Below are 27,091 nucleotides of genomic sequence, written 5' to 3' on the forward strand. Positions count from 1 at the left end.
ATTTTTTTAAAAGATTGTGATAGGGCCGGGCAGTGGTGGCGCACACCTTTAATCCCAGCACTTGGGAGGCAGAGGCAGGTGGATCTCTGTGAGTTCGAGGCCAGGCTGGACTGACAGCCTCCAAAACAATACAGAGAAACTCTGTCTCGTAAAACCAAAAAAAAAAAAAAAAAAGAAAAAAAGAAAAAGATTGTGATAGGTTTTTGCTTTGGTTTCCTCCAGTGCTAGGAATTAAATCTAGGGCTCTGCACTTACTCTACTATTGAGTTAGACTCCCAAATACTGTGGGTGGGTTCCCATACGTGTATTTCATTTCTACTGTGGAAGAAGGTCTCGTGTGCCTTGGTTATAGTATGTGCTGTAATTTCAGAACCCTGGAGGTAGAGGCAGGAAGGAAGATTTAACTTAAAAGCAGCCTGTGTTGTGTGGTGAGTTTCAGGCTAGCCTGAGCTATGTAGTAGACTTTGTCTCAAAAGCTATCTCTCTCTCCCCCTAAAATCTGATGGAAATAATTAATGGTGGTTTATCATTACATAATAGTTAATATTCCTTTTAACCAAAGTGACAGGTATTTTTGTGCATAACCACTTTTTAAATCTGCTCTTTTCCCACAGGAAGAAAAAGAGTTAGGAGAGAGAAGAGCAGTTGAACTCAGTTGCCTTACTGGAAGTTTTATCCTCAGAAGAACTCAGGAAGTCATCAATAAATACCTTCCCCCGAAGATAGAGAATGTCATCTTTTGCCGACCAGGAGCATTGCAGACTGAACTTTACCGGAAGCTGCTGAGTTCTCAGTCTGTCAGGTTTTGTCTTCAAGGCCTGCTGGAAAATAGCACTCATCTCATCTGCATAGGGGCCCTAAAGAAACTGTGCAATCACCCTTGCCTGTTGTTCAGCTCTGTGAAGGTGAGCCCTGTGCAGACTGCCAGGCCTGAGGTGAGGGCTGTGTGGCCTCGTAGTCCCAGAAGGGAGATTGTGCTCAGCCCCGGTGTGGCATTTGTCTCAAATGCTCAGTGACACTTCCTGTGTGGTTCTGTTGTAGAATGTTAAGTAATTCTGTACACCGAGAATGAAGTGCTTTTCTGATTTTATTTTGTTTATTCTTTACAAACTATTTGGAATAAGTATAATTACTGTATTCCCCTCCTCCCCCCCCCCTTTTTTTTTGTTAAGGGGCTTCTTGCTGTTGTTTTGTCCAGGCTGATATTATATTCTCAGGCTCTAGCTTCTCTCCTGCTTCAGCCTTCAGAATAGTTGAACAAGAAGCACCTGTGCTCGCCGGGTGGTGGCGCACGCCTTTAATCCCAGCACTCGGGAGGCAGAGGCAGGTGGATCTCCGTGAGTTCGAGGCCAGGCTGGACCGACAGCCTCCAAAACAATACAGAGAAACCCTGTCTCGTAAAACCAAAAAAAAAAAAAAAAAAAAAAAAAAAGCACCTGTGCTCAACTTCCATCCTGTTTCCTGGCACATTCCGGATGGCTATGGCTACACAGAGAAACTTGTTTTAGAGGAGACTGAGGGATATTTGTGTATAATCTTATTCTAGAACATTTCCCAAATTAGATTCCTTTTATAAGTGTGAATTTGAATGATGAGTAGTTGAGCCAACTGTTTGCATATTTAATGACTATAAGGTGGTCTGCAGCATGGTAAGAATTCTTGGCACTAGGACTTGTATCTGTTCCTTGAAATGCACCTGTAGTTCTTTTGCTCTGAGAGCATCTCATGCAGCTCAGGTTGGCCTTGAATTTCATATGTCACTGAGCATGTTCCTGAATTCTGATTCTAATTGCTGATATTTCCCAACAGCTAGCATGATAGGCATGTACCACCACTCTCTGCCCCTAATTTTTTAACTTTTGTCAAATTTTGTATTTAAGTTGTATCTGTGGGCATTGGTTTTCTTATCTGGAATTTGGATCTAATAATTGTTTCATGACAGTTATTCTATTATGACAATTTTACAAGAAATTATGGGAAGAACTTAGCAGAATGCCTGGTTAAAAAAGTTGCACAGTAATCATTAATTGTATTTCCAGCTCACTGTGGAAAACTTTTATTCAGTTCTTTAAGCAGTAAAATAAAAATATGTTCCCAAATAACCGTCCTAACCAAAACTGTGGGTGCTAGCTTATGTATGAGATCATTAACTATATACTTAAAAAATGGAGTGTTCTAGTAGAATTCTCCATGTTCATCCTACAATTTACTTAGTTTATCACAGAAGTGAGCTTTATGTAACTCTGCAGAAAGCTGGATTATAATAATTTATTAAACAACTTTTAGAGAAACAGATTCTATATACAGTGGTAAAAAACCTTTTGGGCATGAAGCCCAGGAAGAATAGAAGCCAAAAATTTTTCCTTAAAAGGAAGAAATTATGATGGCTCAGAATATGTCACTGAATTTAGAATGTTTTTGCATAATTTGTGTGTGTGTGTGTGTGTATGTGTGTGTGTTGTATGTAAACGTGTGTGTCTATCCCACATCATCAGTTCTCTCCAATGTAAGCATATTCAATTATTTAGACTAAACCTTGGGTCAAGACTTCTTCAAATTATAGGTATCTTATGTAGATCTAGCCTGACATAGTCTACCAAGTGACTTGACCTAAGTATATTTTGTGTGCATTTGTCAATAGCCAAATTGCAATTGCAATGTGCCCAGAAAGATTACTACAAAAATATAACATGCATGAATGTAAGAGGAGTTAAAAATGTATACAGTAATTACTCAGTTAAATAAAGTCAAATATGAAATAGTGTGAAAAAAGAAAAAGAAAACCAAACCAAAATAAACAAACCAACCAACCAAACTGTCCAGGCATGCTGTGAGCCACCTACAAATCAAGAGAAAAGTAATAGGGAGGAGAGGGGACAGTGAGTCAGAGTAAGAAGTATTGATAGGAGATGTCAGGGTTGGAAAGGCCCAGAAACTGCAGGAGCTTCAGAAATGGTGATTGTGACCTAGAAAGGTTTACTTTACAGTTAGCTGGACTACCCTGTAAGTTTTGCATTTTTCTTCCTATTAAAACAGTAAACATGAACCAGTATTAACTCACATTTGAATAGGGTAAAGAATTTAGCTCAAGTGATGAAAATGAAGACGTGAATCTATGCAAAGGCTTGCTGACTGTGTTCCCTGCTGGTTACGACCCTCTCCAGTTCTCTGAGCATGAGTCTGGGAAACTACAGGTGTTGGTAAAGCTCCTGGCAGCAATTCATGAACTTCGTCCCACTGAAAAGTAAGCTCGGTACCCAGCCACTTACGTTCTTGTTACTGTACTCTGCCTCTACAGTCCATTTGGTTTACTTTCTCCAAAGAATACGCTTTTGCAATCCTCTAGTTACATGGAGGTGGGACCTGGGCTTCTGTGTCCCGATACTCAAACTTCCTTCTCAGGACCCTTGGGCAGGTTTTAAGGTGTTTGGACTGGGGAGATGGCTCAGTGGTTAAAAGTACTATTCTTGCAGAGAACCTGAGTTAGCTAACAGCTAACAACTGCTTGTAGCTCTGCCTGCTGTTGCTGCTCCTTCTGTCATATCAGGGTTACTATTTTTCTTTAACTAAAAAGCAAAACAAAAGAACAAAATACTGTCTTAGAACGTTATATAACAAAGTTTTGTTTTTGGTTGACAGAGTGGTTTTGGTCTCCAACTACAGACAAACCTTGAATGTTTTAGAAGGCATATGCAAGCGCCATGGATATGCTTGTGCAAGACTTGATGGCCAGACACCAGTCTCTCAAAGGCAGCAAATTGTGGATAATTTCAATAGCAAATACTCGACTGATTTTATTTTTCTATTAAGTTCAAAAGCTGGTGGTGTGGGACTTAATCTTATTGGAGGATCTCACCTAATTCTCTATGATATTGACTGGAATCCAGCTACTGACATCCAGGTAGGAATATTTATGCATAATCCACATTATGTATGCCTAGGAGATCAAATGTGATGATATGTAATTAGTCGTTGGGTACTGGGCTCTTGTTTTGTATCAGGTACTCTTTAATCTTCACAACATCTCCACGTGTGGATGTAAGTAGTCCATGTTTTCTATATGTGAGGAAGTGGAAGCTTGTTCTTCCAACATGAGAAATGAAAACTAAGCTTCATGTCACACTGTACAGCTAGGCTTGCAGGAGTTCCTGGGGATGGTGGTAATCAGTATGGATGCTATGATTGACTTGTGTAGACTGCAGTGAGTCCACAGAATTAACTTCTTTAGGAAACTTTGTGGAGAAGCCCAAGATGTTTTTCAGTATACAGTTCACTTTCATGTATTTTGAGGATTTTGGCATATAGATTTTTACTATAGTTGATATTTCATAGATTTTTTTACTATAGTTGGTATTTCATTATGGGATCCTAAGACAGCACTTAAGTCTTATGATTTACTATGCTTCAGAGAATTGAGGAACACAGCCATACTCACAGTTATTATTTTATAAGGATACTGAAATCAGCAAATGCATAGTGCAGAGTCCAGGAGGGACCAGGTGTAAGCTCCATGTGTCCATCCCCTCAGAGCCATCTGGATAGCACTGATGAGCGGTGGCACATCTGGAGCCTTACCAGCAAGGTTTGCTCTTCAGGGTTTTGTAGGGAGTTGGTTTCATAGGCACGAAGTGCCTCCATGACTGCCTGATGGAATTATTCAGTCTTCATTCCCTCCAGAGGTCAGTCAGATTCATGCCATGTGAAGCCAAGTATATTCAATGTGAGGGAAGTTGAAGGATGGTTGTAGAAATAAAAACTGCACTGAATACAAACTTGAGTTTCAGCAGGAGACAAAGAAATTGAGGAAAGGGAATAACCCTAATCTCAGGATATAGGCTGCTTGTGGACAGACATGTTATTGCTTCTTTAAGTGGCATCTGGTTTGTTGCTCATGGGAGTGGTACTCTTTGAAATCTTTATCTTACGGGTTAAGGGATTTTCTTTTGTAAGCTTTAGATCAATAGTTAGTTTGTGTGGAAACTGATGGCTGGGCATGCTGGCATTGTCCTGCACCTGGTAGGGTTTTCCCTTTTTGATAAGGTAAGTAAGGGACAGCCACAAGCATACATGTTAAAGAGAAACTCAGTATCAGGTGTCATGGATTAAGGCCATGAAAGCTTAGCATCTCTTGTCCCTATGTGTGTTGCTATTACTCTTGAGTTAGAGGCGTTTTGGGGAGGAGTGTGCAAGGTTTAAGTATCAATGCTTTACTGCACAGTATCATTGTTAATACTTAAACTAGAGGGAACCTAAAGTGATTGCAGATGCCTTATGGAATTGTAAAGGCTGAATTATTAGCTGCTTGGACTCTCCATGCCCAGGCTGTACTTGGTTCTTTGCACCTTGGTTGTCATGTTTTATCAAGGTACCCATCTGACTGTTGCATGGACTCCTGCAGCTGCTTCGCATGCCTCCATGAGTGCTCGCTCAGCCTCCCTCTGAACCCGGGGCAAAGATGTAAAGGGGGCAAGTGTGTGTGTAGACTGGCGGGCAGCTTGCAGGAGCTCTTCTCTCTTACAATGTGGTTCTAGGCCTTAGACTGGGGCTCTCATGCTGGTGCTTTTACCAGCGGAGCATCTTGCTGGCACCCTACTTTGCTTTTTGAGTGGTTAGTGAACTCCAGAATTCTCTATAGTAAAATATATTCCTGCAAATTGCTTATGTGCAAAGGCCATTGGTTTCCACTGTACTCAGAATTCTTATTTTGTCTAGGCTATGTCTAGAGTTTGGAGAGATGGTCAGAAACACTCTGTGCATATTTACAGACTCCTGACTACAGGTAAAAAAAATGTTCATGTGACAAAAATGTGTCTCCTTAAAAATTTTCTTTTGTTGGTTTTTGCTTCGGTATCTGGGATATATTCTTTTATCAGATAATAAGTAGCAAATGTGTTTTGCCCAACACAAATAATAGACACAAGAAGGGAGTCTAATGTGTGTTTTCTCCCTAGGTACCATAGAGGAAAAGATCTACCAAAGGCAGATCAGTAAGCAAGGCCTTTCCGGGGCAGTTGTAGACCTAACCAAGTCATCTGAACATATCCAGTTTTCAGTAGAGGAGCTTAAAGACTTATTTACGTTGCACGAAAATTCACAGTGTGTGACCCATGACTTGCTGGACTGTGAGTGCACAGGAGGAAAAGGTCACACTGGTGAGTAGTCTGTTGGTTCCATTACCACAGTACTTGAAGACATTTAAAGGTGCCTTACGAAGAGCTGCCATTTGCATGTATTAGTTTTTCTTCGTCCCTCTGTCGTGGGGCAATTACTAGGCGTTTGCTTGAGAAAATGTTCAATAGAACTTTACTCTCTGTTTAGTTTCTTATTTCTGAATCTGTTGTGAAAAAATTAACTTATGTAGGCAAGTCTCTCAGTGCCTGATAGAGTGGTTTCAGAGTAAGAAAAATGTTTTAAATTTGATTGCAATTTCATAAAAATTGTGCATGTAACAACCTATTGCTTGTTGAAACCATGTAAGGTTTATGTATAATGGTGCCAGACTTTAGAGGTGCTTAGAAGAAGCAAGCATACTTCTCAGTGCTTGAACTCATGTGATGTTCAGCAGGCCTGAAAACACGTGTCTCTACACTTAGACACTATTCACAGGGGAGCTGGAAGAGAAGCAGGAAGTGAGGAGGCAATGTCTAGGAATGGGGAGTTACTTGCTAAATTATACTGGAGAGATGACTCAGCAGTTAAGAATGCTCTATGCACAACCATGAGGTTTGGATCCTGGCACCATGTAACATACTATCATCTGGCCTTTGTGCAAATGTATGGGCACATATACTCACCTCACACCCACACACACATAAATAATAAAAAAATCTTTAAAAGATTAAAAAATATTGTGATGTCCAAGAAGTTACTCTTTTTTCTTAAACCACCTTTTTCTTCTTCTTCTTCTTCTTCTTCTTCTTCTTCTTCTTCTTCTTCTTCTTCTTCTTCTTCTTCTTCTTCTTCTTCTTCTTCTTCTTCTTCCTCCTCCTCCTCCTCCTCCTCCTCCTCCTCCTCCTCCTCCTCCTCCTCCTCCTCCTCCTCCTCCTCCTCCTCCTCCTCCTCCTCCTCCTCCTCCTCCTCCTCCTCCTCCTCCTCCTCCTCCTCCTCCTCCTCCCTCCTCCTCCTCCTCCTCCTCCTCCTCCTCCTCTTCTTCTTCTTTTTTGATTTTTGAGATAGGGTTTCTCTGTGTAGTCCTGCATGACCTGGAACTCCATCTGTAGACCAGGCTGCCCTTTAACTCACAGAGATTTGCCTGCCTCTGCCTCCTAAGTACTGGGATTCAAGTCCTGAGCCACCACCGTTCAGCTCTTTTTAACCTCTTACAGGGTGGAGTTGGAGGTGTGTATGATGTAAATACAGTACTTATATATGAAATACTCTGAAACAAATATATGTACATATATATCAAACTCAGAGATCCACCTGCCTCTGCCTCCAAAGTGCTGGGATTAAAGGCAGTGTGCTACCATTGCCCCGCATGACTTAATGATTTTCAAACTTATTTTCTAAAATGGTTTTTAGCCTTTTAAATTTTCTTCTATATCAAGCCCCATAAATTTAATGTTATCTTCTCATTATTAAGTTATAAATATTTCCTATTGTTATTTCTTCTTTACTCATGATTTGTTTAAAAATATTTTTTATTCCTAAACACATGTACACATGAGCAATACCTAAATGGACTCAGCAGTTGAGTGTGTGTGTTTGTATGTGTGTCTGTGTGTGTGACAGTAATTATAGAAGAGGCCACTCCCATTCAAAGGAAATGAATGGGATATGAGAGCAGTTGGAAGTCTATAAATGATGTAAACACAATAAATTCACTGTAAGGTTTCTTTTTTTTTTTTTGGGGGGGGGGTTTGAGACAGAGTTTCTCTGTATTGTTTTGGAGGCTGTCCTGGAACTCGCTTTGTAGATCAGGCTGGTCTCGAACTCACAGAGATCCGCCTGCCTCTGCCTCCCGAGTGCTGGGATTAAAGGCGTGCGCCACCACCGCCAGGCCACTGTAAGTGTTTAGAAATAGCAATATGCTGGACGAGGGTGGATTCCCTTTGCATCTCAGCTGTGTTATCTTCCATTGTATGGACATATCAGTTTATTTACCTGCCATACTACAGATGTGTAATTAGTTATATACTTTTACTTACACACTGTTTTCATTACTGTCAAGTATATATCTGTCAGATAACTTGTTAGTGTTACTATGTGGTTCGCAACTGTCTGTAACTCCAGCTGCAAGTAGTGTGATGCCCCTGGCCTCCTTGGGCACCTGCACTTATATGGGCATACCCACATGCAGATACAAAACACATAATTAAAAAGAATAAAAAAATCTTTAAAGAAACCTTACTTGGTGAGTTCATCAGTAGTCTCTATGGCCCATTCATAGGAAGCCATTTTACGGTCTGTTAGCATGCTTGCTGCTGTAGAACATTAATGAATTTGATTTATGGAGCTCCTATCCCCATGTTTGCTTTTGTAAGCCTATCAGGCCTCACAGAATTGGCTTATTTATTAGAGCTGGAGATAAATCCAAAGACCTTATGCACACAAGACCAGGGCTCACACAGTGACTCCATCTTCGGCTCTATCCCACAGGGCTTAGATAACGGATTGTGGACTGGTAACCTTTCTTTGTGAGATTACTTGTTTGGTGGTGTGCATCAGGGGCTGGGTGCTTACTGACTGTGCAGTACTTGCCCATCAGTATTTGTATAAAAATGATTGTTTTATCTGAACTACATGGTCAGATATGACACATGACTCATTGTACATTGGGGTATATGCTGTCTGAAGGTGTCTCATGGTCTTACTCATTTCAGATGATGTGTTGGACACCCCTGTCGCCTCTAGACAGTGCCAGCTTGGCCCTCAGCACCAGAAGTCTAGCTCCCTGAGACCCCTGTCCATGTCACAGCTGAAACAGTGGAAGCACTTTCCTGGAGACCATTTGAATCTTACAGACCCATTTCTGGAAAGAATAAGGGAGAATGTGTCATTCTTTTTCCAGAATATAACCAACCAAGCTCCTGCCATCTAAGGAAGGACTACTTCCTAACATCCCTTTGCTCCCCTTAAAAATTAATAAAGGAATTAAATGTAATTTTGAAAGTTAGCAAAATGTTTTGAATTGTCGTAGTGAACTTTGTTTCACAATATGCCAATTTAAATACAATAGAAACGGAGTCGTTTGCTTTCTTGTGTGTGTCCTGCAGTGAATGTCTGTGTGAGTCTTGACTGGCACTCTGCTCCCAGTGCTAGCTGTTCTGTTTGAATTTGCCTGGTTAAGGCTGTTGCACACGGTCCACCTTGTTACAGGCTGTTTCTTTTGAGAACTGTTTGTGTAGTTCACTTAGCCCATTTACTGATGGCATGGCTGGGGTTTTTTGCTGATCTGAGTATGCTGATGGAAGTTGGCAATGACTTCCCATCCTATAGGCTGCCTCTTCTCTCTGGTGTGGCTTTCTTTGCTGGGCATACGGGCTTTGCCTTTGTTGCTGCTTTTAGAAATGGAGACTAATAAGGGAGCGCATGCCAGGAATTGGAGTGGGTGGTAGAGCTGGGATATTATTTCCTGTGAAAAAAAGCCGTGCCTATGCCCCTGTCTTGAAGTATAACGATATTCGATACTATATAGGGAAAACAATATATTTATTTACCAGAGAGAGAGAGAGAGAGAGAGAGAGAGAGAGAGAGTCGCACAGACCAGGAGTTACAAGCGTGGCTGGCTTCCAGGAGAAAAAAGGGAAGCCCCTTTTCCTTTCACTTCCTTTTATCTCTACTTTGACCCCGCCCTGTTGGGCGGATAGCTTTGTGGGGTCAACTCCTACAATTCCCCTTTTAGTCTAAATAGAAGATTTAAATTTGATACAAACTCAAACATATACAACATATATATGTAGAGGGTGATAATTAAGTTATAATCTACTTATCCTAAACTAAACATATCCATTCCACCTAAATTCTAAACTTATCTGAAAGGGATGCCTAAGTCTGAACACCTCCTTCCAATCCCAACCCTAAAATAATTGCAAATTAACACTAACAGGTGTAAACTATCCTCTAATGTCAATAGTAGGGAGAGGGGACGTGGAATTCTCAAATTTACTTCCTGCTGAAGTGGGACGATGACAATCATGGGGACCTGTGGGAAGAAATTGTTAGTGTAACAAGAGTCTTAAGTAGGTCAGTTAGTCTCTGTTTTGCAGGAGAGGCTTGACTGAAGTTCCGGATTAGATTTCTGATTTTGATTGAAGCTCTTATCTGAAGCTCTGATCAGATTGTAGAAGATGCACTGTATCAGTTCCTTGGCCTGATGATGTGTCGAGTGATGTAGTTCCAAGCTGGTTTCAGAATGGTGCCTGTCAGGTGGGGTCTATGATGTGGGGCAGTTTAGATGTATCCAGTCGAATCAGGTGAGGTCGATGATTTTCTTTTTGAAGTGTTTGAAGATTGCTGTCAAGAAATCCCTTGTTCTCTGGAAAACTCAAACATTAATGTTAACAAAGAAATTTTCAACTTTTATATGTATGTATACTGGGAAGGGCAACCCTAAGGAAGATGATAAACATGAAGGAGATTAGAATTTTAGAATAAGAACCAAGTATACACAGATGACAGTCCCTAATTTTGTTTTCTTCTGTCTTATATCAATGACTCTTTGATATAATACAGAAATTCTGAATTGTATTTTAACAATACACTTGGGTTTAAAGTAGGAGAGCCAATCCAACTCTAAAGCCAGCTTCAATTAAATGAATTGGGACTAAAGCATATTAAGAAGCAAAGAGAAATGGAAATTATAATAACAAGGTAGAGAGATTCAGACATTGATACCACACACTGTATTATTGCATGTTTGATGGTCCTCAGGGTAGCTACCCTTTCTTCTTCAGGCATCCATACATCCAGTATTTTTTCACTGTTTGGAGCTGAGTTTTCCTGTAAAGACAAAAACAAAACACTTCTCTTTCCTTTTATGAGGTCTCCTTACACATAGTAGAATATGACCTTGTAGATGAGCTGTCATCTTTCCTCCTCCTGAGGTTTCTTCTGTTGGGATTGAATCTTGATTAATTTTGATGGAATTCTCCTTTGGAAACAAAAGCAAAACCTCTTCCCCAACGTAACACATATCCTGGTTTCCAGACTGAGGTCATAACACCCTTAAAATACACCGTTGGTTCACCTCAGAAGTTTTCTCTGTAGTTCAGAATCTTTTTTTTTGCCACACCTCTTGCAGAGACCAGAAGGCTGAGGCCTTCTGTTTGAAGCATTCCTGGTAGAAGCATTACTTCTAGGAATACTGTCTACAGTTCCTACTCAAATGTCCTATTCTACCACAGTTAAAACATCTAGGGTTTTGATGTCTTTTGAAACTTCTGTAGATTGCTTCCCCAACCCAAGTCTTTATCTCCTCATGGTTAGGCCATCTGTCATCTTGATGCTGCTTTAATCCTTTATAGATGGCCTCTCCTACCCAGGTTCCTGTCTCAATATTAGCTGTATACAAGACCCATTCCTCCAATGGTGCTGATCTGATCTTTAATGGCCACAGTATCTGTTTGTATTGTGGGTTTGCATTTTCATAAGCCAAAGATTCTGTAAGAAGTCGCCTAATATTAGGATCAGTTATCTGTAAGTCTATTGCTCTGGATAATCTTTGTAAGAATTCAGAGAATCTTTCTCTCGGACCCTGTGTCACTTTTGAATATGATTCAACTCTTTCTCCTGGTTCACGAACCTTATTCAAAGCATTCAGCGCGGCTATTTGGCATAAATAAAATGTATGCTCATCATAGCCAGCTTGAATCTGTGGGTCAGCAAATTCTCCCTCCCCAATAATCTTACTTTGGGAAGCTTCAAAGCCGTCCTTCAAACCTTGAAGTTCAAGGGCCTTGGCTTCCTGTCTCCACAAAGCTTTCCACTTTATTTGGGAAAACTGGTCCAGCACCGCTGATATTAAATTATTCCAATCTAAGGGAGTAATTTTATTGGCTGTTGCCCATGTGCTTAATAACTCTTTAACATAAGGGCTGTGGACCCCATAAGCCACCATAGCTTGCTTTATTCCCTTCAATTCTGTCATGGGAATAGGTTTGGTTCCTCTTGTAGTGGAACTGGTTTGGTTCCTCTGCGATGCTGGCCTTTCAGTCATAGTTCCTGGAAAGGGCACCTTAGGAAGGTCTCTTGGGCACCTGGTAGCTATGCTTTTTTCATTTCCTGGTAGCTTAGCATCTTTTGCCTCAGCGTCTGATGTTTCAGACAATGTATCTTTTAAAGATTGAAATTTTGTGACCATGTCATCCCTGAGGTCTTGGATTTCCTGAATTAAAAATTGTTCCAAGTCCTCGGATTGTTCATTGAGGTCTTGGATTTTCTGCATTAAAGATTGTTTTAAATCTTTGGACTGTTCAGTTAAACGCGATTCCAAGCTTTTCATACCATCCTCCCTAAAAACTCCAAAGGCATCTATTTTTCCTTCCAGAAAACACATTCGGTCCGCTAGATTGCCATTATTATCAGACATACATTGAATTGACTCTGCTAATTTTGAAAATTCCTCCTGGTTAGATTCCATCTTAGCCATAAATGTAGTGGACATCGAATTGAATGTGTCTCGAAGGTTGTCCTGGTCAAATTTGACCAAATCCCCTTGTTCCTGAATTTTTGACTCTAACTTTTGAATTGACTCTGCTAATTTGGAAAGTTCCACCTGATTAGACTCAGTCTTAACCATAAATGCAGTAGACATTGAATTAAATGTAACCAAATCCACTTGTTCCTGAATTTTTGACTCTAACTTTTGAATTGACTCTGCTAATTTGGAAAGTTCCAGCTGATGGGACTCAGTTTTAGCCATAAATGCAGTAGACATTGAATTAACTGTGCCTCGAAGATTGTTCTGATCCAATTCCAAATTATCTGTTTTGGTAACTAAATCACCTTTTTCCTGAACTTTTGACTCTAATTTCTGAATCATAAGCTCATGTGTCTTCCATGTGATTACATGTATTAATACACTAATCACAAGCATGGCACACATATACGTATGAAAAATATCATAATTGTCTTTTACTGCATAATCCATCACATTGGTAATCTCTAAAATCCTGCAGTGTTAAATTACCTGCCATGTTATAATTAGATGTTCTTACCATCAATTGGTGATTCCTAAATTGGAAAAAATCACCTCCTTTATTGTCTCAGGTTAAAATACCTGTAGTTACCGGGCTTGGCCAGCAGATGGCGCAGGCGTACTGCCAAACACTGCCTCTCCGTGGAAAATCGGATGCTCCCCAAGGAACCTGTGAAAACTTAATGAGCAGATTTGGGAAGGCAGATTCGCCGCACAGCAGTGGAGCTTGCAGTGGCTCTGGTAGCTGCTAATGCAGTGCAAGGCAGAACTAATCAGGCAAGGGAATCGGGCGGGTGGCAGGGGGGCGGGCAGCAGATGGCCGGGGTGCCGCGGTGTGTGGCAGAGGCTCGCCGCCGGCTCCTCTCTCGCAGCGGCGGGGCCGCGGCAGGCACGTGCGGCGGGCGTACTGCAGCAGCTCAGGACACAGCAGCTCCAGACGCAGCGGAGGCCGCGGCGGCGGCGGCGGCAGCTAAGGCGAAAAGGCACGCGCGGCTGCGAGTCTTTGCTGCGTCCCACCCCGGGACCGGAGTGGGCAGCAGAAGACGTGAGAAATGGAATTCGGGAGAAATAGAAGCGAGTGTGCAATGCAGCGGCAGGAGCGAGTGCACACAATGTAGCTGCTGCTGCAGCAGCAGCTGGAATGCCGATTAGCACTCACCTCGGGATGCCGATTTCAGGTGGTTTCCCCGCCACTAAGGCGTGGGCTGTAATTCCAAACCACTTCTGCTACCAGATATAACGATATTCGATACTATATAGGGAAAACAATGTATTTATTTACCAGAGTGAGAGAGAGTCGCACAGACCAGGAGTTACAAGCGTGGCTGGCTTCCAGGAGAAAAAAGGGAAGCCCCTTTTCCTTTCACTTCCTTTTATCTCTACCTTGACCCCGCCCTGTTGGGCGGATAGCTTTGTGGGGTTCACGCCTACATTGAAGGGTCTGTGTTTTCCTCTAGGAGTTTACCAAATTTCAGGTCTGGATTTTGAATAGATTTTTATGCAGAGAGATGGATGCAGTCCCATTCTACATCGGAAACAGTTTCTCCAGCACCATTGTGTAACATGAATAATAAAAGCCCAGAGACACATATTGGGGTTCAAGCTGAAGATCAGAGAAGTCGAGCAGCCAGCCAGTAGAGAGTGCTAACCTGTATCAATGCTCAGCAAAGGGACGATCCACCCAACCTCAGATTGCATCTCCAGACTGCTCCACCAAACCTCAGAATCCTAGACTACCATGCTGTCCTCAACATGTCTGGAGACTAATTCCTAAGACTGACTTTGCTTCTTACTAATATGCTTTCTAGTTCTGGGATTAAAGGCATGAGCTCTGTTATTCTTTTAAACTGATTCACTCTTATGTAGCCCTGGGTAGCCTTGAACTCAGAGAGAGTCATCTGCCTCTGTCTCCTGAGTTTTGGGATTAAAGGTGTGTACCACTACTGCTCAGTTTCTATAGCTAATTAGGGTGGCTAGCTTTGCATTCTGTTTTTTTTTTTTTTTGTCTTTGTTTTGTTCTTTTGAAACAGGGTTTCTCTGTGTAGCCCTGGCTGTTCTAGAAGTCAACTCAGTATGTACACCAGACTGGCCTTGAACTCACAGAGATCCATCTACCTCTGCATCTGAGTGCTGAGATTAAAGGCATGTGGCACCACTGCCTGGCTTAGCTTTGTGTTCTGATCCTTCAAGTAAGCTTTATTAAATCATAAATAATATATTACCATACCATTGTTAAAAAGTCCATCTTTTCTCTGCAGCTTAGTTTTGATAGCTTTACCAAAAATTGGATAGCTGTATCTACAGTTTGTTTCTGGGTGTGATCTTCTGTCTGGTCAATGCCATGGTTTTGATGTTGTTTCTGCTGTGGTTGTGTAATATGCTTTGAGATCATATGTTGTGGTAAGGATCACTTCAGCTATTGAGCCCTGTGTGCTTCTAGACTTACTTAGGATTCTTTCTCCTAGTTCTGTGAAACATGTCATTGAATTTTAATGATATTTCATTTAATCTGCAGATTGCTTTTTGTAATATAAACATTTTTACAATACTAATTCTACCAAAACATGGTGCTGTATTCCATCTTCTAGTATGTTTTTCCATTTATTCTTAAAGTGCCTTGAAGTTTTCATTCTAGAAATTAATCCTGGGTAGTTTTTTTTTTTAGCTCTTCAATGGGATACCCTTCCCCCCTTGATTTCTTCCTTGATGAATTTATTATCGATCTAAAAAAAGCTACTGGTTTTTCTGTAATTTTTTTTGGTAGTATATCAGGTCCATGCTGGTCTCAAACTTGCTATGTAGCTGAGGATGACTTTGAACATCTGGTCCTCCTTCTGTCTCCTAAGTATTGGAATTATAGGAGTGAGCTACCAAACCCAGTTTATATTGTGCTAGGGATTGAACCCAGGGCTTGGCACATGCTAGGAAAGCAGGCTACCAATTGTGTTACAGTCCCTCTGCAAGTTGATTTTGTGTCTTGTTACAATGTTAAAAGTGTTTACCTGCTGCAAGAGTTTCCTTTTTAAAGTGACTTGTTAGGAACTCAGAACTACTAGGAGGTGTGGCCTTATTGAAGTAGGTGTGGTCTTCTTGGAGGAAGCTTGTCACTGTGGGAGTGGACTTTGCGGTCTCCTTTACTGGTTACTCCCAGTGTCACAGACCACTTTCTGTTGCCTGCTACTTTTCAGTCACCATGTCTACCTGCATGCCACCATGTTCCACTATGATGATAATGGACTGAACCTGTGAACCGCCAACCCAATTAAATGTTTTCCTTTATAAGAGTAGTTGTGGCCATTGTCTTCACAGCAATACAAACCCTAAGACCGTAGATGTTTACTAGTATTTTTAATTGCTTATATTACAAATGTTAAATGCTTTGCCTCCATTAGCAACCATGTGAGATAGGCCTAGTGCTAGAGGAACTGGGTTCTTCTTTGTGCAAAGATAGGTGAAAGGCCATTTGCAAAACTTAAATGTGTAGGGAGGTTGAGTACCATAGTATGGGTAATGCCATAGTGGAAAAGACTGATTGCATCAGAGTCATTTTAATCTTTATTTGGAAAAATATCCTATTAAAAGTTGAGTGGTGGGGCTGGAGAGATGACTCAGTGATTAAGAACACTAGCTAGTCTTCCAGAGTACCTGAGTTCAATTCCCAGCAACCATGTGATGGCTCACAACCATCTGTAATGAGATCTGATGCCCTCTTCGGGCCTGCAGGGATACATGCAGATAGAACACTGTGTACATAATAAATCAATCTTAAAGAAAGAAAACCTAAGGAAGGGAGTTAAAGTTGAGTGACCATTCAATAACTGTGGGTGTTGCTGTCAAATGTGGCAGAGGAAGACAAGATGGAATTCTGAAGATAAGAGAGGTAAGGACAGACAAAGTGAGATTGTAGAAGGAGCTGACTGGTGAGATGACACTGGAAAGTTGAGAATGGAGAGTGTTTGATGAGCAGAAATAGATGTCTCCTGTTCTCTAGAAATGTGGATGCTAAGCAGTACGGGAAGAAGCCTCCCCTCAATCGCTGTCCCAGTCTGAACCCTAAGGATACAGTCTCATGTGTCCAAGGAGAGGCTGAGTTTCATGGGAGAACCCATGTTACACGGGACAAAGCCTGTGTGATGTAGGAGTCCAGAGGGAGTGGAGCACCAAGAGCCTAAGCTCTGGGAATCAAGGAAGATAGATGGTTTGCCTAGGATTGGTCTCCAGAGACTCATGTGTTTGAATGTTTGTCTCATAGGGAGTGGCACTATTAGGAGGTGTGGCCTTGTTAGAGGAAGTGTGTCACTGTGGAGGCAGGCTTTGAGGTCCCGTATATGCTCAAGCTTCGCCCAGTGTGGGACACAATTGCTTCTGTTGCCTGCAGATACAGATGTAGAACTCTCAGCTCTTTCTCCAGCACTGTGTCTGCCTGCATGCTACCATGCTTCTCGTTGTCACAACCTCTGAACTGTAAGCCTGCCCCAATTAAATGTTTTCTTTTATAAGAGTTGCCATGGTCATGGTGTCTCTTCACAGCAATAGAACACTGACTAAGACAATGACTTTGAACCTTGCTAGATCAGGGATCTCTATATATATAATTCTCTGTTTTCCTAGTCATCGACTCAGCTTTGTAACACTTAACCCATTCTCTCTTAACTGCTGACATGCTTTGCTCTACTCCCACTAGGCTGAGTCCCTTGAAGACAGGCTTTCATTTTGTCGTGTTCATTCTGGGCCATCTGCCGTCCAGGGCACACAACAGCTGCTTAGAACTCGAATGACTGATGTACTTCACCTCCTTCTCGTCTTTAATGGTCTGTTGGGTTCTTTGCTCGCAGAACTGTGTTCCACACTGTTAAAGAGACAGAAAGAGGAACTGTGAGGTGTTTCAGAGGCCTAGGCACTGCTGCACAAATCTGGGACCCACATGTAGGTGGAAGGAAAGATCAAACTTCCCATGCATGCCCATATGTCACATGCGGTTAAGAGATTGCCTAGAGTCTCAGAAGAGACTGGACTTGTGAAGTGTTGAGGCTAAAAGACTATGAGGACTTTTGAAGTTGGGCTAAATACATTTGGCATTATGATGTGGCCATGACCCCATGTGGAATGATGTGGAATGAGGTGGTTTGAACGAGAAATGTCCCCCATAGGTGCTTGAACACTTGGTCCCCAGTTGGGGCACTGTTTGGGGAGTATGGGGAGCCTGACCAACCCAAGACTTTCTCAGAGGCTCAGATAAAAACACAAAGGGAACTTTAGTCTTGTGTCTTTGTCCAAGAGCAGACTTGGCCACGTGGGTCTAGGACTGGAGTCAGTGCCTTGGAGGAGCCAAGTTGGCAGTTTCTGGGGACCCGACTCTTCCTCCTGGGCTGTGGTTATCAGTTAAGCAGCTGTGTCTGAGGTTCCTGTGTTCTCTTTGGCAACATTGTCTGATTTAGCTCACTGCTGACCTTGGCCATTGTCCTCCTCCAAGTAGTATATATGATGCTGTACTTCTTAACAAGCTTACTTGGCATAAGTCATCGGCTCTTGCAAGATCTTCTGGTCCCAGCCATTGCTTTTGTCTTCTTTTTTTCTGATTCCTGGTCCTCCCACTTGCCACCTAGCCGCCTTGCTCTTTGGGAGCCTTACTCCACAAGGGAGGTTATGGAACTTTTGGAGTTCGAGCCTTGCAGGAGGAGGTGTATCACTGGGGCTCCGAGAGTTTATAGTTTGTTCTCTGTTGTGTTTGTGGTTGAAGGTGTGATGTCAGCTTCTTGCCATCATGTTAGCCAGCTGCCATTATGGACTCTATCCCTCTGGAACCATAATCCAAAATAAAGTTGTCCTTAAAAACAAACAACAACGAAACCACCAAAGAATGCAGATTCTTCTTGCTTCCATGATTCCTATCAATCTGTTATACGGTAGGTAATAATATGCGGTGGTCCGAGTGAGATTAGACTTCTTAGGCTCATGTATTTGCATGTTTATTCTCCAATTGATGAGCTGTTAGAAAAGGGTTAGCATTGTTGGAGGAGGTGTCCTACCGGTGGGCTTTGAGGTTTCAAAAACCCACGCCAGGCCTCACAGTCTCCCTGCTCCCACCTGTGAATCTGGATGAAGCTCTTGGTTGCTTCTCTGGCATGCCTGCCTATGTGCTGCCCTGCTCCCTGACATGGTGATGAGGAACTAACTCTCCAAAGCTATGAGCCAGCCCCCCAGTTAAATGTTTTCTTTTGTAAGAGTCGCCTTGGTCATGCTGTCTCTTCACAGCAACAGAATACTAAACTATGGAAGAAAATCACGGGAAACTAGTCCTAACCATTAAAAAAAATCTGTATTACACACGGAATATAGGACTAAGGACTAAGCCAGAAGTAATATCAAATATAATATAGAATTGATTTTTTTTTTTGGTTTTACGAGACAGGGTTTCTCTGTTTTGGAGGCTGTCGGTCAAGCCTGGCCTTGAACTCACAGAGATCCGCCTGCCTCTGCCTCCCGAGTGCTGGGATTAAAGGCGTGCGCCACCAACGCCCGGCTTTAGAATTCATTTCTGATTACATACATATACCTTTTATACAACTTTACACTTGTACTCTTTTTTTAAAGTGACAGTGTAAATATATTTAATCATATTCTCATTAGCACTGAATCACTGAGTTTAAAACAGAAATGCCTTTGATCCCCCATGATTCAAGTTCTGGAAGGCCATCTTCTATACCCGGTTTAGCAGGGCATGTAATAAAGAAGCAAATAAAAACCAGCTGTGCTTCCCTCAAGTGTCAATTAGGTCCCACAGTCCCACTGCCCTGGCAACTTCGTCTTGATCCTGTCTTGGCCAAGTTGCAACCCTAGGACTGACAGGAAACGCATGGCCAGCAGATGGCACTGTTTCTCCGATTTGCTCCTAGAGGACTATTGTTTTCTACAGGGTTTGCCAACGGGTTAGTCTTGGTGTTAAAGGAAGGATTCAGTATGATTTGGTGAAAAGGGGTACTATTTTTCTCCTTCCTTTTGTAATGGGGATTTTTTTTTGGCTGGGACTAGTTTCCTGTGGCTCTCTTCAATAGCTATTCTGTTCTTTCCCTTGAGCCATTTCAAATTTCTATCTCTAAGACTCCCTCTGCTGCCCACAAAATCAATACCAATTCAGGATTCAGCTCTTATCTAAAAAAAATACTGTGGGGAAAAGCCTTCTGATTCGGATGATGCTTTATTGGAATTTGTTACACAACTTGAAAGCCTGGAGTGTTAAATGCAATTTAGTCATTATACCTTTTGGGAGTCATAATTTTTTGAAGTCCCCGTGTGCCTACGGCCTCTCCCTGCACTAATTACAACAGTCACATGGTTATGTCTCAGGTAAAACTCTGACTCAGCAGTACAGATTACCAAGAGTCCCAGGGAACTTATATTCTGAGTTCAGGCTCCCCAGATCATTAGTGCATTTTAGTGGTAAAAGAGAGGTAAGTCTCTCCCTTAAGGGCCCAGGCAGGCGACGTGCCGACTTTCGCTCCCTTCTCATTAGCTACTCTTGTTAGCTTAGCAGAGGCGGGAGATAATCCAAGGGCAGATGCTGCGAAAGGGCAAGAGTTACATGGATTGAGCTGTCTTCAGGAGGAAGGCAGAGGCAGCACAGTCACTGAGATCAAGCCATGGAGACTCAGGCACTCAGCAATGGGGATGGCGGAGATGGGAGCCGAGCACAAGGAAGCTCTGAAAAAGTAATTTTTTCTTTCATTTTTTACAAGACAGGGTTTCTCTGTATGGTTTTGGAGGCTGTCCTGGAACTCACTATGTAGACCAGGCTGGCCTCAAAACTCACAGAGATCCGCCTGCCTCTGCCTCCCGAGTGCTGGGATTAAAGAATCCACAAGGATGACCCCAGCTAAGACTCCTAGTAATCGTGGAGAGGATGCATGAATTGGCCTTCCTCTGTAATCAGATTTGTGAATACCCCAACTATCATCATAGAGCCTTCATGCAGGAACTGATGGAACCAGATGCAAAGATTCACAACCAAGCATCAGGCTGAGCTTTGGGAATCCAGTCGAAGAGAGGGAGGAGGGAACATATGAGCGAGGGAGGTCAAGATCATGAAGGGGAAATCTACAGAGACAGCGGAACCAAGCTCATGGGAAATCATGAACTCTAGACAGATAGTTGTGAAGATGCCAGGGCACTGAACTAGGCCCTCCATATGCGGGAGACAGTTGTGAAGCCTGGACTATCTGAGGGGCTGGGCAGCAGGACCAGGATCTATCCCTGGTGCATGAGCTGACTTGGTGGAGCCCATTCCCTATGGTGGGATGCCATGCCCAGACTCAATGCAGCGGGGAGGGGCGTGGTCCTGCCCCAACTTAATGTGCCAGACTTTGTTAGCTCCTCATGTGAGCCCTTACCTGTTGGGAGGAGTGGATGAGGGTGGACGGGGGGAGGGAGGTGAGGGGGGACTGGGAGGACAGATTGGAATGTAAAATGAAATAAGAAAAATATTAAAAAGTATAGGAATAGAAAGTAAAGAAGCTCATTTCTTTTTTTGTGTGATAAAGATAAAAGGTTTATTTGTTAGCATTTAGAAGGTGGAGTCAAGATCAGGAGGTCAATGAGATCCTGTCTGAAAAGCCAATAAAATCCAAATCAAACCCCAGGACTATAGCAGCAGTGCCAATGCACAAAACAACACATTTTATTTAAGACAGGCCATAAAAGAAAAGAGAAGACCTATGAGAGACTGAGCATTCAAATCATATAGAAAGGAGCGTTATATTTGTTAAATGCTACATTAGTATAAATTTAATCAGAATTGGAATTTAGTTACTTTTCCCTGATATCTCATATAGTCCAAGAGGACCTTCAATCCTCATCTTCCTGCCTCTGCCTCCTGCGGGCTTGGGTTGCTGGCTTGTGTCACCAGATCTGTTTTTAGTTTTGTTTTTCTCCATATTTTGGAGATTCAAGCTGAAAGCTGGAGCGGTTTTATGTAAAACATGGATGCTACATTTTCCGTATATATAAGTGTATGTGTGAATTTTAATATTTATAATCCTGTTACATATCTGCAAGAGCTTCGTAAATGTTGAGATGAAAATTAACTTACAATTTCCAGAAAACCTGACCCTGTATCTCAGGTATTTGGAAAGTGTGAGAAATTTAATGCCGTGAATAAAGCACCTGTTTCCACACAGCTTTAACTCCTTTCCTCACTCAATCCATTTTCATAAATGGCCTCACGATTTAGCCATTTCCCACTGTCTTTTTCCTTTGCATTAGAAACAAGCTTGTTTTACATGTCAGTCTCAGTTCCCCCTCCCTCCCCTCCTCCTCTAACTCCCACAAACAGCCTATCCCATCCCCTTTCTGCTCCCCAGGGAGGGTGAGGCCTTCCATGGGGGATCTTCAAAGTCTGTCACATCATTTAGAGCAGGGCCTAGGCCCTCCCCAGTGTGTCTAGGCTGAGAGAGTGTCTCTCTATGTGGGATGGGCTCCCAAAGGTCATTCGCACACTAGGGATAAATATTGATCCACTACCAGAGGCCCCATAGATTGCCCAGGCCTCCTAACTGATATCCATATTCAGTGAGTCTGGATCAGTCCTATGCTGGATTCCCAGTTATCAGTCTGGGGTCCATGAGCTCCCCCTTTGTTCAGGTCAGTTGTTTCTGTGGGTTTCTCCAGCCTGGTCTTGACCCCTTTGCTCATCACATCTCCCTCTCTGCATCTGGATTCCAGGATTTTGGCTCAGCATTTAGCTGTGGGTGTCTGCTTCTGCTTCCATCAGCTACTGGATGAATGCTCTAGGATGGCATCTAAGGTAGTCATAAATAAAGAGGCTCATTTCTAAGAGAAATACTATTTAATAAAGACAACACTATGAAATATTTGTTAATTTATTATTTGTGACTTTAGTTAGTTATCTTGTGTATCCTGGGAAAACTATTTATAGATAAAATACTGTTTTACAGAAATGGCCTGCAGGGGGCAGCAATGGCCCACAGTTGTCTTAGAGCTCCTCTTCCTACTTCCATTCTGATAGCTATAAAACTCAACCCATGTCAGCTATCCATACGCCTGAATGTGCTATTTTCTCTGACATTTTATAGTGCCAGAGTTTTATACCCCTTGTGTGGGTGGAGGGCCATGGGTAGTAAATTATTTAATTAAATGAAAAATGAACAAACCTTTTAAATTTTGATAGAGGTAACATGTTGGATCAGCAACTCCTTAGTTACCAACTTCTGATTTTCATGTAAGAGTCACATAGTTTTAACAAACTTTTATAAAAATGGATGGTTTGCAAGCCTGTCGGTGGTGGTGCACACGTTTAATCATAGTACTCGGGAGGCAGAGGCAGGCAGATTTCTGTGAGTTCGAGGCCAGCCTGGTCTAAAGAATGAGAGCCAGGGCAGCCAGGGCTTCAAGAAGAAACCCTGTCTCAGAAAAACCAAAAACCAACCAAAGACAAAACCAAATGGTTTGCTACTCAATTTTTAAAATTAATTTATTCTATGTACATAGGTGTAAAGGTGTCAGATTCCCTGGAACTGGAGTTACAGACAATTATGATTTGCCACGTGGTTCTGGGAATTGAACCCAGGTCCTCTGGAAGAGCAGCCAGGCCTCTTATCCACTGAGACACGTCTCCAACCACAGTGTGCTATTTGATTGAGATAGTTTTAGCAGACTTAGAGGAATATTTTCTGTTTTCTTATGTAAAAATTATTAAAGGATTTTCAACTGTCAAATGGCATAGGAAACAAAACAAGACAAAAGCAAAGTTTATTCCATAAGTAGCAAAAAGTGAAAATGCATGTTTTGTTTGCATGACTTACCCCTGAGGAGACTCTCCTAACAGAGGCAGTGTCTGATGACAGCCTCCTAGTAGTCAGCACGAGTCACCTGATGACAGCATTGCTGAAGGTGTGCAGACGTGAAGTGCTCTGAAGGCCAGGCCAGAAAGCCTGGGTATTGCTCTCTGTCTTCCTGCATGAGTCTTGTAGGCTTCCGTACATGGAATCACCTTCTGATTCTAGGGGAGGGTTCACTGTGTTTACCAACCACATCAAGGCTTTGCTGTCAAGAGAGACATGATTGACAGCCCAGGACCTCTTGAGTTTGAGCCTCTCTGTCTCTGTCTCTGTCTCTGTCTCTGTCTCTCTCTGTCTCTGTCTCTGTCTCTCTTTCCTCTCTCTCTCTCTTCCTCTCTCCCTTCCCCCCCTCCCTCTCTGTCTGAGATTTATTTATTATATATACAGTGTTCTGCCTGCATGTATGCCTTCAGGCCAGATGAGGGCGCTAGATCTCATTACAGGTGGTTGTGAGCTGCCATGTTGTTGCTGAGAATTGAACTCAGGACCTTTGTAAGAACAGCCAGCGCTCTCAACTGCTGAGCCATCTCTCCAGCGCCCTCACCCCCGTTGAGTCTTTAAACACTACGGCACAATGGATGCTGCTGCAAGGGCTCAATAAAGGGCATTAGATGGATAAATGAATAAATTAAACAAATAGTAAATCACAAGAGAACATTGAGGTTTTACTCATTCATTCATTATTTGTCATATAATTCTGGAGAACTGATGGAAGTCTAGATGTCTTGTTGATAAACACCTAGATTAAAAGATGCTTATTTTAATTGCTTCTTCACTCTGTTGTCTGTTATTTTGGTGTGAGGAATGAGTTAGGAATCTAAGTTTTAGGGAATGACGCTTAAATAATCCTTTCTTTCCCCAGTATTGGAAAATGCTACCCAGTTCTTACACGATTATTTCTACTTTTTTTTATTATAACTGTTGTGTGTTCTTGGGGAATATTTCAATTATTGTAAGCTTTATTTATTTATTCTTATTTTATGTATATGAATGTTTTGCATGAATGCATACAAGGCACCTCATGTGTGTCTGGTGCCCTCAAAGGTCAAAAGAGGGTACTGATGCCCTGGAGCTGGGGTTCCAGATAGTTGAAAGCCATGATGTAGCTGCTGGGAACTAACGCATGGTCTTCTGCAGACAGCATGTGCTCCTAACCCTGAGCCATTTTATGTTCTTACTCTTTTGACTTTGGTTTCCTGCCATCCGTTTCATCCTAATTCTTATCCTCAGGTAGCAACTGATTTCTTTATAGTTTCTGTAAATTTCTATCGATGAAAGTGTGCACTATTTGCTCCTTTATGCCTGGCTTCTTTCACTCAAGATTCATCCGTGTTGCTGCACAAGCTGTGGTTCATCCCGTCCTACTGTAGTATTTCATGGATTAGCTGCTTGCTTGCATGGTTGATCTGACAGCTCACCTGCTGGTGGGAATTTGAACGGCTTCCCATTTGGGGCTTGAACAAATACAGCTGCTGTGAACATTTGTGGGTTAGTCCTTGTGTGAACATAAATTTTTATTTCTCATTAGTAAGTGTTAGGGCATAGGATAATTTGTTCCTACAGTAAATATGTACTTAAACATATTTCACTTTGTTCTCAGTAGGCTAGTTGGTTGAACTACCTAATCTACCATTACAACTAGAAGCCCCATATCGGTTTAGTTTTGTAATTTCTCCCCTCCTCTCAATATCATCCATTCCTTTTTCTTCTTCTTGTTTTTGTTGTTCTGAGATGGGGTCTCGTGAAGCTCAGCCTTGGCTGGAACTTACTGTGTAACCAATGATGGCAACATGACTTCGCCCCCCAAGTGCTGGGATTCCAGATATGCACTACCATGCCTTCTTCTTGTAATTTCCTTTTCCTGTCTATGTTCTGATTCTACCAGAAGTGACCCTGATGTAAGGAGTGTGACAGCTAGCATTTTTTTTAAAGGAGATCAGCAAGCTGAATCAATATGGTGAATACCACATGTCTGTCAACAGTCTATGTGGTGGTTTGAGTAGGCCCCCACAGGCTCCTGTGTTTAAACACGTGGTCATCAGCGAGTAGCACTATTTGAAAGGACTAGGAGGTGTGGCCTTGCTGGAGGAAGTGTGTCACTGGGTGTGGACTTTGAGGTTTCAAGGGCCCAAACCAGGCCCAGTGTCATTTCTCTTCCGTCTGTCTGCAGATCCAGATGTAAAACTCTCAGCCCCTTCTCAAGCACCATGTCTGCCCGTGGGCTGCAAGGCTCACTGCTCCCCACCGGGATGATAATGGACTAAATTCTGAAACTGTAAGCCGGCCCCAGTTATATGCTTCCTTTTATAAGAGTTGAGTGGTCATGGTGTGGTGCCTCTTCACAGCAATAGAGCGCTAAGACGGTATAAATGGATTGATAATGAAGGTCTGCTTTTAGAATTCATCAGGTGACTCAGTGTAGGTTTGGCAATCCTGCTAATTAAAATAAATAGACCCTAAGGAGGCCTCTCTTTCTGAGAGGGGTTGTTGGAAAGTCAACAGGGAGTGAACTGTCACCAAAGGAAACATTAATTATGGGTGTTTTGAAGATTTTCCTTTGTCATGCTTTGTAGAAGGCACTTTAACCCGAACCATTTATCTTGGACAATAACTTTATGTAGTGTATGTTTTTCCTCAATAATGTAACCTTAAGAAAACAAGGCTGCTATTTTGAATTTTAATCATGTTATTAGATGTGAAGTCAGAATGAAAAATGAAGTAGCCTTTCAAGCAGCCAGTGTGAAACTAAACACGAGACAAGCAGGCCCTTTCTTTCATATGACTCTGAGTAGGGACAAACACACGTCTGTCTGTTTCTCAAACCCGATACTTTCGGAGGTTAAGATAAGTCATACAGGAAGGGCCAGGTTTCACACTTGTGGAAATGGGAGGAAGCAAGCACGGAGGAGAGGAGCAAACCCCAGAACTCTTTAGAGCGTCTCTAATGTGTGAGCTCCCACAACTCAGAACAGCTGTCTCTGCCGGGGTCGTCCTTGTGGGCTCCTGGGAAGCCTCCCGGGCCCCAGGGCTCCCCCTAACCCCACAGATTTCCCTTTCTGGGACAGTGAGATGGCTCAGTAGACAACTGTGCCTGCCACCCAGCCTGATGACTTGAGTTTGATCCCCGGGACCCACCTGGTGGGGAGAACCAATTTCTGCAAGTTGTCCTCTGGCTTCTCCATGTATGTTGTGGCACACAAACACACACACACACACACACACACACACACACACACACACACACACTGCAAAGAATTCTTGCTCAACAAGTGTGGAGTCTGAAGGACTGAACATGTGACGAGAAAATAAGTTTAATATGTATGAATTGTGCAAAATAAAGATTTGCGTCTATCGACCACATGAAAAGTCACTGTTTTAAGTACTGTGAACATTTTAGATTATAAAAATTTAAAATTATGAAGATTTCTAAATTTTAAATTATATATGTATCTATATGCATGTGTGTGCAAATGTATGTCACATATTGTGTACCCAAGAAGACTAGAAGAGGGCCTCAGATACCCTGGAGCTGGAGACACGGGCAGTTGTGAGCGGTTCCAATGGGGAGCTGGAGACACGGGCAGTTGTGAGCTGTTCCAAT

General features: G+C 42.4%; 1 protein-coding gene across 5 annotated transcripts in view; it reads left to right on the forward strand.

Annotated features, from left to right (window-relative positions):
* Positions 1-9,103, forward strand: part of Rad54b (RAD54 homolog B) — a 71,540-nt gene extending 62,437 nt beyond the window's left edge. For all 5 annotated transcript variants that reach the window (XM_021224866.2, XM_021224865.2, XM_005066196.4 and 2 more), the window contains 6 exons: positions 615-905; positions 3,072-3,244; positions 3,640-3,901; positions 5,713-5,779; positions 5,952-6,152; positions 8,823-9,103. In XM_021224866.2, coding sequence (XP_021080525.1) covers positions 615-905; positions 3,072-3,244; positions 3,640-3,901; positions 5,713-5,779; positions 5,952-6,152; positions 8,823-9,040 — 1,212 coding nt within the window. In that variant the 3' untranslated portion in view covers positions 9,041-9,103. The remainder of the gene's footprint in view (positions 1-614; positions 906-3,071; positions 3,245-3,639; positions 3,902-5,712; positions 5,780-5,951; positions 6,153-8,822) is intronic.
* Positions 9,104-27,091: the final 17,988 nt, after the last annotated feature.

The sequence above is a fragment of the Mesocricetus auratus genome, unplaced genomic scaffold, assembly GCF_017639785.1.
Source record: "Mesocricetus auratus isolate SY011 unplaced genomic scaffold, BCM_Maur_2.0 Super-Scaffold_6730, whole genome shotgun sequence".
NCBI lineage: Eukaryota > Metazoa > Chordata > Mammalia > Rodentia > Cricetidae > Mesocricetus > Mesocricetus auratus.